Source organism: Silurus meridionalis, chromosome 8 (assembly GCF_014805685.1).
Source record: "Silurus meridionalis isolate SWU-2019-XX chromosome 8, ASM1480568v1, whole genome shotgun sequence".
Classification (NCBI taxonomy): domain Eukaryota; kingdom Metazoa; phylum Chordata; class Actinopteri; order Siluriformes; family Siluridae; genus Silurus; species Silurus meridionalis.
Genome location: NC_060891.1, coordinates 6,999,075 through 7,016,502, shown reverse-complemented (window position 1 = coordinate 7,016,502; position 17,428 = coordinate 6,999,075). Strand labels below are relative to the sequence as shown.

The 17,428-nt window shown below is 36.1% G+C and overlaps 1 protein-coding gene across 1 annotated transcript in view; it reads left to right on the top strand.

The window, feature by feature from the left end:
• Positions 1–17,428, top strand: part of LOC124389836 (ryanodine receptor 3-like) — a 462,748-nt gene that overhangs the window by 355,136 nt on the left and 90,184 nt on the right. Inside the window, exons 70-73 of the mRNA XM_046855362.1 lie at positions 8,271–8,441; positions 8,539–8,598; positions 9,069–9,203; positions 9,385–9,497. Of these exons, the coding sequence (XP_046711318.1) occupies positions 8,271–8,441; positions 8,539–8,598; positions 9,069–9,203; positions 9,385–9,497 (479 nt within the window). The remainder of the gene's footprint in view (positions 1–8,270; positions 8,442–8,538; positions 8,599–9,068; positions 9,204–9,384; positions 9,498–17,428) is intronic.

The window sequence follows — 17,428 nt, the reverse complement described above, 5'->3', positions numbered from 1 at the left end:
ATTTTACCTCTCGTGCTTCATTAACACAGGCAACCACTGCACCTTTTCACAACAAGCCAAACAGTGCATATAAAAAAATGCCTGGTGTGTGTTATTTGGTTTATTTGCGGTGAAACTAAATTGTCTTTGATGTGGATTATGTATTATGCTGTGGCATAGTGTCTGCTTCCTTACTTTTTTTTTTTCCCTCGGTGCTTTGTGGAGCGTTTGTGTGTTTGGTACATTGGAGTGATTTACTGAACATTGGATGCAGTCTGTGAATAGAAAAATTCTGTCTTTCTGTAGAAGTATTTGTTTTAAATAGCATGATAAATCTTTATCTTATTAGCAAGCAATCATAACAACTGAAACCTAAATAAAAGTAATTGTAAAACCCCAATTACAAACAAAAAAGTTGGGACCCTGTGTAAAATGCTAATAAAAACAGAATACAATGTTATACAAATGTCAAAAACCCATAATTTATTCACAATTGGACATGAAGAATGTATCAAATGTTTAAACTGAGGAAATATACAATTTTAAGGAAAATAGAACATGTCTAAAATATTTGGAACAGGGCCATGTTTACCACTGTGTAGCATCCCTTCTTCTTATAGCAACAGTCTGTATTCATCTGGGAAGTGAGTTGGGTAATTGCTGGGGCTTTGCAATAGAATTGTTTTTTTTTATTTGTGTCTGATGCAGTATTTTAGCTGTTCAATAATCCTGGGTGGTCTTTGTCATATTTTTTCGTTTAATGGTGCACCAAATTGTTAAAAGTCTTGATTGCAGATAGGACATTTTAGCACCCAAATTCTACTACTACAGAGCAATGTTGTTTTAATAGATGCAGTGTGGGGTATACATTGTATTGCTGAAATAGGCAAGGCCTTCCATTAAAAAGGTGTAATCTGATTGAAAGCAAATATTGCTCTAAAACATGTATATAGCTGTCAGCAATAGATGGTGCCTTTCCAGATGGGTAAGCTGCCCATTCCATAGGCACTAATGCACCTCAATCAGAGTTGCATTTCATTACATTCACATTTGCGGTATTTAGCAGACGCCCTTATCCAGAGCGACGTACAAAAGTGCTTTGAGTCTCTAGCAATGAATAAATCTACACTGGTATGCCAGATTACAAACTTAATATAAATATAACTCTTGAATTCTACAAAGCAAACTTGAAAAGTGCTAATTTAAGTGTTTCAGGACAAGGTAGGTCTTCAATCGTCTTAAGAGGATAGTCAGGGACTTCGCTGTACGGACATCTAGGGGAAGTTCATTCCACCACCTCGGTGCCAGAACAGAGAAGAGCCTTGAAGTATACTTACCTTTAATTCTGAGAGAAGTTGGTACCAAAACAAATAAGACCACACACTTAAAAAAATAAATAAATGAATAAAAAAAATAAAATAAAAAAAACAGTAAAAGAGTCCTCTGGCTTGAGTTTACAATCCATTGGCAGGTGTCCAGGTGACGTTTATTATACACCACCTATAATTTCAAACCTTTTATTGCCAGCCAGTAGCATTACGGAAACAAAATGATTGATGGAAAATGTAGCCAATGAGTGCAGGATTCTAACGATATATGGGAAGATTTTATTCCCCATGTGGGTGAGTCTTAGTTTTATTACTCTTCACAAACTCTTATTGGGCAAAGAGCACACGTGCACAGTGACACCAGGAAGTGGGTGTAGCTCTCAGTTCTGCTCAAACAGCTGTTTCCAGCTCGTGCTAACTGGACTTTGTTTACAAAAAGAAAAACAAAAAGAAAAAAATGGTCAGTTAAAAAAGTTGTTTTATCTGAGATTTGCTGAAAGCAGCGATGTGGAAAATATTCTTGGGGGTGGAGTAACAACAGAGACTTGGAGATCTGCATGGAGATGAAAACCTAAATCTGAGCCTATTTTACATCTGTAAGTTACAATATATCTCCCTTTGCAGTTTTATAAGATTTTATACGTTTTATTGCCCGTCTGTTTTATTAAGAGAAATGCTTGAAAAGTAAGTGTGTGTGTGTGAGAATTGTTGAGGTTGGAATGTTTGGACATCAATATAAATGGCCATGAATGTAAAACAATAGCTTGTCTGGCTACCTGGCCATCAATATGAATGCCAAATCAATATTAATAGCCAAACATATATAACAATAGCATTTAATGGTCAGCTCTTAATTTATATGAAGACTATATGAATAGAGTATGAATGGCCACCTGAGTTTAGTAGGTGGCCTTTAAACAGGGGAGAAAAGGATCAGACATAGTCTCAGATAAATGTTTTAAGGAATCTTATTTGTCATGAAAATGTTAATAAAATTGAAAATATAAACAGTACTTTTCTGGATTGCTCCAGGACTGATTTCATGTATTTATATATGAAATAAAAACAATGTTCAATGCAGGAAATGTATATCCATGGCACTTAATCATCTATAACTTAATATCTTTTTTTGAGCAATATCAACTTTGATGATTGACATTAAAGCTCAAAGTGTCTTCTTTCAAAATATATCTAAATTGTGTATGCAGCATATTTTTGTCAGGAACTGTTAACATTTAAATTTAAGTAGGGCATTTCAGCTGTGAGACCTAAAATTTGGGCTGGGTGGGGAGGGGCGAACCAGACATAACCTCAGCTAAAAGTTTGTAGGAACTCTAATTTTTCATGATATCTTCATTTAATCAAAAATATGAACTCATGAGACATGTGGCTTTTAACCCATTACTTTTTTGGATTCCTAAAATCAATTCAGGAAATTTATTTTCACAGTACTTCATCATCTATAACTTTCTATAACCTATCTTTTTGAGCAATTTCAACTTTAAATAATGCCCACTTTTATCCGGAACTGTTAATATTTAAAGTAAGGTAGGGCATTTTGATCTGTGAGTCCCAAAATCTGTGGTGAAGGCTAACAGTTTAAAGAGTTTGCAGACACACACAAATTAGCTTCACTTCTATTAGACCCTGCCTCTCTAACGTACTCTTTTTATACCCAATTATCAGTGGTGGAGAGTAACAAAGTAGATCAGTAGAAGAATGCTGAGTATGGAGCCACCAGGAAAGAGGAAATGGGAAGGCCAAGAAGGAGGTTTATAAATGTGGTGAGGGAAGACATGCAGGTAGTTGGTTTAAAAGAGGCAGATGTAGAGGACAGAGTAGTATGGAGACAGATGATCCGCTCTGTTGACCCCTAACATGAGCAGCCGAAAGAAGGAGAAGAAGAACAGTAATGAAGTCAATTAAATTTGTTACTGTACTTAAGTAGCTGCATATCTGTACTTTACTACTACTTTACTAAGTATTTCTATTTGGGGAGACTTTTACTTTAACTTCACTACATTTCACAGTCAAATATCTTACTTTTTACTCAGCTAAACTTTACAAAATCAGTTATTCCTTTTCATTTGAATTTATAAAAAACTGGTCAAGCATGCAGCAAGCCACCAATTAGGCTAGAGCTGCATTCAAAACTCTGTTTTAAGCTTGTTTGATTGCCACTTGGTGGTATCAAGTTACCAAATTTACCACAAACGTACAGTTCATCAGCAAGCAGAACATTTTGAGTTATAAATGATGGAAGAAACTCCTGACTCTACCTTGCCACAACACCCGTGGCACGAACAGATTAGTTAGTTAGCAGTTAGTTAGTTACTCCTAGTAGGTAAGAGTAACATTAGTTTTTTCACATAAACTGAGTTGATTAAACAAGAGTCTTATCACAAAAATGATATTAGGAAATAATTAATAAATCATAGTACATTTGTACTTTCAATCAACTGAAAGTTGAAAACACTTTTAATGGAGTAATATCTTACCTACTGTATTTGTACCTAAACTCAAGTACAAATACAGTATTGTATTTTATTGTATTAAAGTGAAAAAATGTCTAGATGAATTCACTAAAATACCATAGGGGCTGTGGGGGGTTCGTCCAAAATTCTGAGATTTGTGGAATTTTTAGAGCGTAACCCTCATGAGTTCCGGGGGACCATTGTATATGGTTTGTGTACTTCCTCCACCACTATCAATTATGTTACTGACCTGTTGTGGCTATTAATTGAAAAATTTTAAACATGTTCTGTGTGGATAATATATGGGATTATGAGATTGCAAGTCATTGCATTCTATTTTATTTGCATTTTATATTTAAGCATCCCAAATTGGTTGTAATTGGAGCTGTATATATACAGTAGCTTCAGTTGAGTTATTTGAGGTATTCACATTCCCTTGTATTCCCAGGCCCAGCAATGCCTCCTCTGCAGGCCTAAACTTTATCAGAATAATTGATGTATGTTTGAATAGATTTTTGTCCATGTATATGTATTACATTTTTCCCAATAGTCTATTCTCTTCATTTCATAGCTCCTCTTAGAGCAGCCCACCTGAGTGTAAGTTTTTATCCAGTCAGATTTGAACCATCATGTGTTGTCAGGGTCAAAGGGAACTGCCATAAGGCCATTACTCTGAACACTGTAAGTGTTCTATTGATTTAAATCAATGTTTTTTGAAGCTGTTGCTTTAACCGGACAGATTGCAATTTGCTTACTCCTAGGCCCACTAGAAGGCATTTTATGTCAGAGAGCACACTAGTCAGAGCTCTTAAAATGCATCTGTAGCAAAAAAGTAAAATATTCATATGGATTTAATAGTTGTTTTTTAATTGCACAATGGCTAAGAAGAGGAGAAGAAATGTATTTGATGACAGATATATTTACCTTTTCAAGTACAGTTTGTTAACCTTTTTTCATGAATTATTTATACTTTTGTGTTTTCTTTCACAAAGAATTTGCACAACAACACACAATTTGCCTTAATTTTAAATCCCCAGAAAAACCAAAACGCACAGAAAAAATGCTGAGAAATGCACAAAAATTCCCGGAAAACCCAGGGTAATTTTTATGAGGTTATTATTGATGTGCTAAAGATGCTGTATGCACCACAGCTCTGGCTGCATTGAAAGGAGACTTATTGAATTGTGTTAATTGGGCTTCTTTAGTAATGACATTCATTCTCACTGCATACTGCATTTCTGTGTAATATTTACAGCAGGGAAAATAAGTATTTGACACATCAGCATTTTCTAAGTGGGCTATTGACACAAAATTTCCATCAGATGTATCCATGACAAGTTGAGTCATAATAAATAAAGTGAAATAACATAGGAAATAAGTATTGAACACACTTTATTTAATACTTTGTAGAAAAGCCTTTTTTGGTGATTACAGCATCTTGTGTGGAGAGACCAGTCGTCTGCATTGCTCAGGAGTGATTCTGGCCCATTCTTCCACACAAATGGTCTTTAAATCTTGAAGGTTCATAAACTTTGATCTTCAGTTCTCTCCATAGATTTCCTATGGGATTTAGGTCAGGTGATTGACTGGGCCATTCAAGCAACTTGATTTTTTTTCTTTGAAACCACTTCATTGTTTCCTTGGCCTTGTGTTTGGGATCATTTTCTTGCTAAAATGTCCACCCTCTTTTCATTTTCAGCTTTCTGGTAGATGGCAGAAGATTTTTATCCAGAATGTCCTGGTACATTTCTCAATTCATCCTGATTTCTAAAAATGGCTTTCTATGCCATTTTGCACCTTGTTATCTTCATGTGTTCAATACTTATTCCCTGTGTCATTTTACATTATTTATTATGACTCAACTTGTTTACTTAAATGTTCTGATTTATTTCTGTATGAATTCAATATTTGGCTTGATGGCTACATCTGGTGGAAATTTTGTGTCAATAGCCTACTTAGAAATCCCCTTACTGATAAAAATGCCGATGTGTCAAATACTTATTTTCACCGCTGTATGGTTTCTATAGTATGGTGGCCGAGAAGTGCAAAACACATTATCAAATCCGAAAACACAAGAACAAATCCGAAAACAAAAGAACAAATCCGAAAACAAAATAACAAATCCGAAAACAAATGAACAAATGCAAAAACAAAATAACAAATCTGCAAACACATTAACAAATCCGAAAACACAACGACAATTCTGACAATCCGGAAAAGGTAGGTATAGTTTGTTAATAGAACACTTACCGATCATTGGACGAGACACCTTTCATTCAAGATATACTGGAAGTATGAAATCTTATAACTTTGTTTCTTGTACATGTGTACAAGAACGGTTGTCTATTTTTTTTATTTTGATTAGTGCACCTTTAAATATAAGAAAATAAGAGAAGTAAGCATTGTCAAGCAAGGAGAAACTGTTGTACTTCCTCTATAACTGTTGTTCTTTCCTCAAGCCATCAGGTTTCTCAACAAAGAACTGAACTGAACTCAATCACATTTACATTTACATTTGTGGCATTTAGCAGACGCCCTTATCCAGAGCGACGTACAAAAGTGCTTTAAATCTCTAGTAATGAATACATCTACACTGGTATGCCAGATTACAAATTTAATATAAATATAACCCTAGAATTCTACAAACTTGAAAATTGCTAATTTAAGTGTTTCATGAAGATGTAGGTCTTTAGTCGTTGCTTGAAGAGAATTAGGGACTCCGCTGTAAGGACATCTAGGGGAAGTACATTCCACCACCTTGGTGCCAGAACAGAGAAGAGCCTTGAAGTGTACTTACCTCTCATTCTGAGAGAAGGTGGTACCAGTACACTTACGGATCATTGGACAAGACACCTGTCATTCAACATATACCGGAAGTACAACGGTCATATTTTAATTTTATTAAGCAATTAGCCATACACAAAAAAGTGCCAATAACAAGTACAATTTACATTGAAATACACAGAACAGGTGCATGAAATTACAAATACATAAACATATATTTAAAAAAAATTGATTAAAAAAAGGATTAAAATAAATAGGGCTATGGTTTATTCTTTAAATCATTTTCTATAAAGGACAAAAGATTCATTATATTTTTCTTTTTAATCACCTAAAGGGCTTTTGTGAAAAAAATAAACTCATAATTAAATGCAAAAAACGTTTGTTTCACTTTTAAGTATTTCGATTTGTGTAAATAAAATAATAAAGTCTTCTTTGTTATTGTTCATTGCAAGTCCAAAGATAATGTCCTTCAAAGTGAAATTTCCTAGATGGGGGAAAAGCCAGTTATGGATATCAAACCATAAAGCATCTGATGTACAACAGTCTGGGCAGGAGAAAGTTGGAGCGTATGTGTAAAAGTGTAAAAACTAATCTTCGTCATGATATACTGTCAGCATCTCCAAAAATCAATGCATATGAATTTCCTTCCTCAAAGTTGCTTTGAATTAATTCGATTTTCTCCTTGTTGCCAATGTTTACTTTTCTTATTTTCTTTTATTTAAAGATGCACTAATCAAAATAAAAAAATAGTTTAAAGTAAATGGAGAACTTTACACATGTACAAGAAACAAAGTTATAATATTTCATACTTCCTGTTTATCTTGAATGACAGGTGTCTTTTTCAATGATCGGTAAGTGTTCCATTCGCAAACTATGCCTACCTTTTTTGGTTTGTCTAAATTGTTGTTGAGTTTTCAGATTTTTTAATGTGTTTTCGGATTTGTTATTTTGTTTTTGGATTTGTTCATTTGTTTTTAGATTTGTTATTTTGTTTTCAGATGTATTATTTTGTTTTTAGATTTGTTATTTTGTTTTTTTGGATTCATTACTGTTTTCTAATTTGTTAATTTGTTTTCGTATTTGTTAATGTGTTTTGCACTTCTTGGCCACTGTACAATATAGCCATAGCATCAACATGATGGTATTAACAGATGTGAAATGTATAACCCACCACTGCTCAATTCTGATAGAATATGTTTATTTGACAAGAGATTTCTGTCACTTACCTCAACCTCATTTCACGTATAACACTTTGGTTTTTCTATAATTCCAGTCTACTACCATAAAGACTTTTTTTCTCCTGAATTGACATTTACAGTCACTTGAAAGATTTCTCCTATTTTTAACCAATATCACACTAATACACATGTACTAATAAAAACCACCACAGATTATATTAAAGCTGTAGCTAGCTTGAGCTTTTGAAAGTAATATTCACCAAATTTATATATCAAGCACTGTAGAATTTGTATATCATAAAGCACAACTGTGTACACCTTGTTGCTTCATTGCTGAATGCACCAAACTACAGGGTTTTCTATCTCTTAATTTATTAGTTTCTCTAACTTTAAGTTAAATATCAAAGTTCCTCTCTCTTATTTTGTTGTACCTTGTTTTTAATGTTTCCCTAAATACAACGTGTGTACATGTGTATATGTAAGTCCTGCCTCAGCAAGAATGGAAAAGTTAATCGGTATCTGCTCAGGCAGGAGGACAGGATCAGGAGAGAAAACACAAGAAGAGACGTGGTGAGGTTTACTCCATCCAGACCTCACTGATCGTGGCAGCGCTGAAAAAAATGTTACCTATTGGTCTGAACATGTGCACGCCTGGAGACCAAGAGCTCATCTCACTGGCTAAGACTCGCTATGGACTGGTAAGGCTGTGTAATTTGCAAGGGTCACATGAAAGAAACAGCAACAATGGGCAGGTTTTAGAAGCACTAAATGTTGCTTTCATTCTGTTGCTTTTAGAAAGATACAGATGAAGAGGTAAAGGAGCATTTGAGGCAGAACATGCACTTGCAAGTGAAGGTGAGCCATAAACATAATATTCTTTCAATTTCATTTATAAATGTTCCAGCTCTTATCTGCAAATTGTCCATTTTTATTTAATTGTCTCTAGATTCAATTGCATATGTTATATATGCATGGTAACTTTGAATATGTTGGCTGGTGTTTTTTTAACCACTGAAACAAAATGATTAAATGTGGAACCTTACTTTTTTTCATGGCCCTCTGGTCCCTGCACTCTGCATAACTACACTCTGAATAAAGGCTAAAGGAGAGAAATTAATAAATGCAAAGTGCAATTATTATACCTTGCACCTTGCAAAGTTCATAAATCCACAAAATAGCACTATTCTTAGGGCTTTATACAGACACTGCTGTTTGGATGTAGTCTGCTTCCTCCAGTCCAGTGTCACACAACTGTTATATAGTGTTTTTTATTTTGATATCTTTAACATTTGGTGCGATAACTGTTCAAATTACCTTTTTCATAGACAGAGGACCCTGCTGTGAGATGGCAGCTTAATTTGTATAAAGATGTGATTGTGAAGAATGAGGGCCCACCCGATCCAGAGCTCACAATTGATCGTCTACAGACTATCTCAGCTGCAGTGTTTCACCTTGAGCAGGTTTTCTACACAGTCATCTTCAAATCATTTTTCGCTAGAACACTTGTTTGCATTAAAAATTTACATATTTTGTAATGTCAATGGCAACATTTAATTTGTGTTTGTTATTAAATTTTGTATTAAAACACATCTAACTTTTTTTTTTATCCTTTTCTGTAACCATAATAAATATGTACAATAGGTGGAGCAGCCACTAAGGTCCAAGAAGTGTGTGTGGCAAAAACTCCTGTCCAAACAGCGTAAGCGTGCTGTAGTGGCCTGTTTCCGTATGGCACCGTTATACAACTTGCCCAGGTATACCACTTGTTCCATAAAAATTGGCCAGGAAGAATTACTAATTATGGATTACTTAACATGACATTATGACTTGATCAGCCAATAGCAAACTGTCCTATATAACCAATAGCTTTATTGGATAGAAGTAGGGTTTGCAGTTCCTAATGTTAACCTGCTAACTAGATAATATGTTTTATTATGACATCCCTGTGCATAGTGTTATGTTGCATTTTCATTAGCAAGCAATATTGTGTACTTAATAAAGAACTTTTCTAACTTAATAGACTGTTATGATATACTTTTCCATCGAGAAAAGAGGTGGAAGTAAAGAAGTTTTACACAAATATGTGTACTATCTGTAAACCAGGCTTGTTACTTTACCGTATTTTCCGGACTATAAGCCGCTACTTTTTCCCAACGTTTTGAACCCGGCGGTAAAACAACAAAGCGGCTAATTTATGAATTTTTCCTTGGTTTTTCCCAGTTTCACAAGCTTCAAGCTAAAAAACTGAGCCCCATAACATTAGACCAATGAAATTCTTTATATTAAATCAGGTGCGCTCCAACTGAATCGGCCCACATCGCATCATAAATATGGATGCAGTTCCTCTGACATTTGACCTGCCGCTCACTTGCACTGTCTACAGGAAATGCGAATCATTCGTCACGCTGAAAACAACCGGGCATGAAAAAACGCACTTCACCTGTGTTCTGAGCTGCACAGCATCGGGAGAAAAGCTTCACCAATGGTGATTTTTAAACGCAAAAAAACTCTTGAGAGAAATTGTTGTGAAAGGAAGGAGGAAGACAATGAACAATGACTTTCTTGGTAGGCTACTGTTTAGTTACAAGCCGTTGTAACATGTTGAGTCTGGGTTATGGGATAGCTCGCTAACTCCAGTTGCAACAGAAATCATTATATAAGCACAGACAGGTTTCTAAAACTCTTGCTTTTTTATTTTTCTTGGCAACAGCGTTACGGGTTAGTCAAAGAAACTTGAGCATCAGAAAATAATAAGGACATATTCCTCGGCTTGCACACATGCAGTAATATCGGAAAAATGCGGTGGCAGGCAATTTCCAAAATCCCGCCCTGCTCTTAAAGGAGCCACAACATATTTCTACCGTTACACCGTGTAATGGGCACTGTCTTTTGTTAAAGCCCGTGTAAAGTTCATTAGTTTCAGTGTAGACAGCGGCTTATAGACAGGTGCGGCTTATTTATGTTCAAAATAAAAATATTTGTAAAAATCAATTATATTTCGGTGCGCTTAATAGTCCGGAAATTATGGTATTAACATTTTTACACAAATATCTGTACTATCTGTAAACTAGGCTTGTTACTTTAGTTTTAATCTATTTGGTGACATGATAAATATTTTTTCTTCGTATTGTGCTCCGTTTTCCGCCCATCAAGCTATTTCTTGTAATTATGTGGCTTTTTTCAAACTACCTCTGGTGTAATTCCTAAAATTTCCTGGCTATCACGCACCAAAGACATAGGCTAGCCTACAAAGCTAACAACAAGCAAGGCAGAAGGCAACAAGTAGAATGGTTAACATGGATGAGACAGAGGAGTCAGCGATAAAAACATGACTGAGAACAGAGACATTCCTGATCACCTGATCATAATCATCTTTGCTCTGCTTGTGTTCTATATGGTGGATGTTCAGCCTGGATACATTCATCAGATAACAAAACTATAAATTATTTTGCATTAATATATTAATATGATGTGAGGTTGTGTCCAGTTAGCAGCATGAAGCTAAAACAGGTAGTAGTAATGGCTACTTTTTCATAAGTACATGTCAGAGCCTGTACATCTTTATTTTAACTTGAGTGAAAAAGTGTAGTCAGTACTTAAACTTTTACCAGAGTCTTTTAAAACATAAATATCTGTACTTCTACTTAGGTGAAGGATGTGTGTACTTTTGCCATCTCTGTTTGGCAAATGGAAACATGCAACAAGCTCTAAAAAAAAAAAAATAACCTTGGTCATCCAAAATAAAAGAAAGTACAACAAAGTTTTCAAACCCCTGTTTAAAAATGAATCTTATACCTGTTGGATAATAACATTTATTTTTTTTATTTTCTCATCTTTCTTTTTTAATTTCTGCCCTCCTGTTTTTTTTTCAAGCAGTTGCAGTGAGTTATTTAATTCTGTGATGCTGTATAACTCAAAACCACAGTATTCACCAGAATTGATAGGCAAGTGGAAGCAGTGGATTTAAAATCTCACCTACTTAGTATTGTCATTATTTTTTTATTACTGATTCAATAAGCAGCCCTCTTATTCTAATCACACCCATCATTCTTTTGACAATTTAACTCAATCCCTGATAAGTATCATTCTGAACCCTACTTTGGGTGATTTATCTATGTATGATGTGTTACATAGATTTAAAAAAAAAAAGTGTGTTTCTTTGCTTTATTGAATTTTGCTCAGGCATCCAAACATAAAAAATTCTGTAATCACACAAATGATAATTTTTTTTTTTTTTTCAAGATTTTATTGAAATTATGATTTTGAGTCATATATGATTCAAGATTAGGTTCTTTGTGTTTTCTTCTTTATTTGTACATTTGACGTTCTCTTCCATTGACAACACTGCCCTTCTCTTTAGGCACAAAATTAATAATTACTTCCTGAATGCCTACCAACACTTTTGGCTGGAAAAAATGCATGAGAGGGCAGATTTTTACAGTCTGCTCTCCATGCTAATGGTGACGTAGTGCTTGGGCAATGTGTATTGGTTGCTCCCCATATTTCCTAGACATGGTTTGGACTGCAACATCTTTGGTAGGGAGTCTCACTGGTCAAAAGATTACTAACCCAGTTGTATTTATAAAAAATTAAAAATAAATAAACAAGTTATAGACATTTACATATTAATATGTTTCTACATGCTATGAGTGTTTTTACAGTAATGAATAAGCTCTGCCTGTCTCAATATATTTATTGAGATCTTCTTCTTCTTCTTCTTCTTCTTCTTCTTCTTCTTTCGGCTTCTCCCATTAGGGGTCGCCACAGCGGATCATCTGTCTCCATACCCCCTGTCCTCTACATCTGCCTGTTTCAACCCAACTACCTACCGCTCCCAACGAAAACCTCAACATCTTCAGCTCTGCTACCTCCAGCTCCACCTCCTGTCTTTTACTCAATGCCACTGTCTCTAAACCATACAACATCGCAGGTCTCTCCACAGTCTTATAAACTTTCCCTTTCACTCTTGCAGACACTCTTCTATCACAAATCACTCCTGCCACTATCTCCACCCCCTCCACCCTGCCTGCACTCTTTTCTTCACTTCTCTAACACACTCTCCATTACTTTGCACTGTTGACCCCAGGATTTTGAACTTCTCCACCTTCTCCACCTCTTTTTCCTGCAACCACACCACTCCACTACCCTCCCTCTCATTCACACACATGTACTCTGTAATCTTTCACACATGTACTCTGACTCCTACTGACTTTTATTCCCCTTCTCTCCAGGGCGTACCTCCACCTCTCCAGGCTCTTCTCAGCCTGCTCACCACAAATACCAATACCATCCGCAAACATCCTAGTCCATGGAGACTCCTGTTTGACCTCGTCCATCAACCTGTCCATCACCACTGCAAACAGGAAAGGGCTCAGAGCCGATCCTTGATGCAGTCCAACCTCCACCTTGAACCAGTCTGTTGTTTCTACTGCACACTTCACTGCTGCCACACTGCCCTCATACATGTCCTGCACCACACTCACATCCTTCTCTGGCAACACCTGACTTTCTCATACGGTATCACAATTCCTCTCTCGGCACCCTGTTGTACGCTTTCTCTAAATCCACAAACACACAATGCAACTCCTTCTGACCTTCTCTATACTTCTCCACCAACATTCTCACAGCAAATAATGCATTTGTGGTGCTCTTCCTCAGCATAAAACCATACTGTTGCTCACAGATGGTCACCTCTTCTCTCAGCCTGGCTTCAACTACTCTTTCCCATAACTTCATGGTGTGACTGATCAACGTAATTCCCCTGTAATTACTGCTGGTCTGCACAGCTCCCTTGTTCTTAAAGATCGATACCAGCACACTCCTTCTCCATTACTCAGGCATCCTCTTACCTACCAAAATCCTGTTAAACAATCTTGATAAAAACTCCACTGCCATCTCTCCTAAACGTCTCTATGCTTCTACCTGTATGTCAGATGGTCCAACGACTTTCCACTCTTCATCCTCTTAATCGCTGCTCTCAATTCCTCCTTACTAATTCTATCCACCATCTCCACACCATCCAACCATCTCTCTCTCTCATTTTCCTCATTCATCAGCTGCTCAAAATACTCCTTCCATCTTCTCAACACACTCTCCTCACTAGTCAACACATTTCCATCTCCATCATTTATTGCTTTAACTTGCAGCACATCCTTTCCAGCTCGGTCCCTCTGCCTGGCCAATCGGCACAAATCCTTTTCTCCCTCCTTAGTGTCCAACTTCTCATACAGCTCCTCATATGCCTTTTCCTTGGCTTTTGACACATCCCTCTTTATCTGTTGCCGCATCTCCTTGTACTCCTGCCTTCTTTTCACATCACAATTCTGTTTTGCCAACCTCTTTCTCCTTATGCTCTCCTGCACTTCCTCATTCCACCACCATATCTCTTTGTATTGCTTTCTATTTCCAGATGTCACACCAAGTACCTTTCTAGCTGTCTCCCTTATCACTTCTGCAGTAGTTGCCCAACCATCCAGCACCTCTTCACCACCACGGAGCCCCTGTCTGACCTCTTCCCTGAATCTCGCACTACAGTCTTCCTCCTTCAGTTTCCACCATCTTATTCTTCTTTCAATCTTCACTCTCCTCCTCTTCTTCTTCACCTCCAAAACCATCCTACAGACCACCATCCGATGCTGTCTAGCTACACTGCCAACACCTTACAGTCTCCAATCTAGGTTGCATCTCCTACATAGAACATAGTCCACCTGTGTGCACCTTCCTTCACTTTTATACGTCACCCTATGATCCTCCTTCTTTTTAAAATAGTTTTTCACCCATCACCTCCTCATCCCCTCTGGTTCCTTCACCTACATGCCCATTGAAGTCTGCTTCAATCACCAATCTTTCATTCCTAGGTACATCTTCTACCACTTCATCTAACAGAATTTTTCCTTCTCCTCCACCTCACAACCCACTTGTGGAGCATAAGCAATGATGACATGTATCAAATATGCAGGATTTAAATTTACTCATAAAAATTAACTAATAGTAGTTGTCTAATACACTGTATCAGGGATAGAATTCTTAGGTTCTGTCAGAATCCAGAGTTTGTTGCCTGATCCATCACTAATTATGCAAAATATATATTTATTGATCAACCATGAACATTGTTAATTATCTCATTATAAAGGCACATGTTAAGAAGTAGGATATATTAGGCAGCAAGTAAATACTCAGTTACAAGCATTAGAATATGAGGGCAATCGACAAGGGGAAAATTGTAATGTGTAAATGACTGGGAAAGAGCATCTCTAAACCAGCTGGTCTTGTGAGGTTTTCCCTCACAAGTGGTTTTATTCAGTGGTTATAACCAACTAAATGGGGTCCAGTAAAGTACAACAAGTGTCATTTACTGACAAAAAACATAGCACCTGGATGCACTATGGGGAATGAAGGCAAGCTGCAAAGGCAGTGTGTGATGCTCTGGGAAATATTCTGCAAAACCTGCTGGGATTCTAGCATTTATGTGGATGGTTCTTTGGTATATATACCACATACCGAATTGTTGCAGACCAAGTAAACACCTTCATTGCAACAGTATTTACTAATCACATTGTTCTTTTTAAACAGCATAGTGTATCTTTCCACACTGCATAAAGTACACTGATCTGCAAGAAGAAAGCCACGGAAATAAAAGTAGCGAGATTTTAGCAGAATTGCATTGCAATAAATCAAAATTAGAAGGGGGATGTGTGATTATGCTCCATAACCTTTCTGCAAATGTGATCTAGCAATGAGAATAGTACCACAGAAATAATTATAAATGTATCTTTTTTTTGTTGATTCCAATAACATAACTTTCGATTTATTTATTTAAGATTTTTTTCATGTCACATTTTCATACAATTTTTATGAGAAACTGACCAAATTGTAGGTGGGTCGGTCCCATTGCTGTGTAGCTTCACAGACTATTAATATACAACTTCATAATTATACAGTTTTAAAGCTTATGCACATAATTACAATATACAAACTCGTCACAGATTACAGACGTATAGGTTCCATCTTTAGTCGGCATCTAAACAGCTCTTTTTGGCTTGTCTCTTGAACTGCAGTAGGATTATCCCTGCAGAGATTCCAGCAGTAATCGGCAAGCATGGACGGATTCCATTTCAACTGGTGTCTTTTCTCCATTACTGGGGAAATATCCTGGGGAAATAGTTTAAATGTAAGTGTAAGAAGATAAGTTGCACGTGTAAAGCAACAATGAGGGGCCCAACTCTTGTCCTGATCCCCTATTTTGCATCCAAAATATAGGTGGTATGCATTTTTTACCACAGCTGTCATACTGCGCTTTTGAGGTGCAAATGTAGCAGAAGTTATTTGTGTTGTTTACAGTTTCGAGGCATCTTGAATATCAATATCACAGGACCGTTCCTTGGAAATGTTAGGCAATGACACTTTCACAAGCCACCAAATGTAACTGTATGATGTATAGATGTGGCCCAAAAAAATGTACTCTGAATTAAATGATTAATAAATTACATTCAGTAATAATCTGTAGTCTTAAAGTGAAGATACTTTTTTTTTTCAAATGGTATTTTCATTGTTTACATTGATGAGAAGTTATGAGGCATCATGGTCATCAGACACTTCCCCTTCCCTTGAAGGGGAACTGATAATATGACTAATAAACTGATGATGACTAATAAATTACATTCAGTAATAATCTGTAGTCTTAAAGTGAAGATACTTTTTTAAACTTTCATATGGTATTTTCATTGTTTACTTTGATGAGAAGTTATGAAAATTCATGGTCATCAGACACTTCCCCATCCCTTGTAGGAAAATATACTCGCCTGTGTATAGATAATTATAAATCTTTATTGTGAAATATTAAGAAAATGTTAGCCAACCAGAACTTTTATCTTTAGCACCTTTGCTGTTTTTTAATTCATCTAATGAAAATAAGAATATGCACTTTTTTTTTTATCTTGGGGGTTGATCATTTCCCAAAATTTTTAGACCAGTGTTAATTTATAATTATCCATACACAGGCGATTTGATTAACACTGGTCTAAAATTTTGGGAAATGATCAACCTTGGAGATAAAAAGTTGCATGTTTTGTATTGTGCAATATTGTAAAGGAATGGTTTAATAAACATGATGACATTTACAAGATGTGGATGGGGCTCTAAATCTCCTAGATATCAATCTGATCAATCTGTGGCATGTACACAAACAAGTTAGATCCACTCTGGCATCACCTTATACATTACAGGAATTAAAGGATCTGCTGCTAATGTTTTGGTGCCAGATACCACAGAACACCTTCAGAGGCCTTAAGTCCATGCGTCAATGGGTCTTTTTTGGTGATACAGCTGATTTGTGTATATTGTAAATATTTTAAAGGTGGCATATAAAATTCCATGTCACTTCACATATTGTTAATTATGCTAGGACTGCAAATTTCTGCTTATAAATCTTGATATAATTGATAAATTGTTACAGTTCATACAATATTGTTGATTATAGTTTTCAAAGTTATTGTAATAATTGTCAGCCTTTGGTATAAGATTGGTCTCTGTTTAATGGCCTTAGTATTATGCTTTCATTATATTTTTTTTACATGTAAACAGAATGACCAGTAAGGCTTCCTGTGTATATCACTAACCTTCCTAGCACTTTTGTTTGCCAGCCCTAACCTTTTTTCACTATACCTAGTAAACATGGCAACCATAA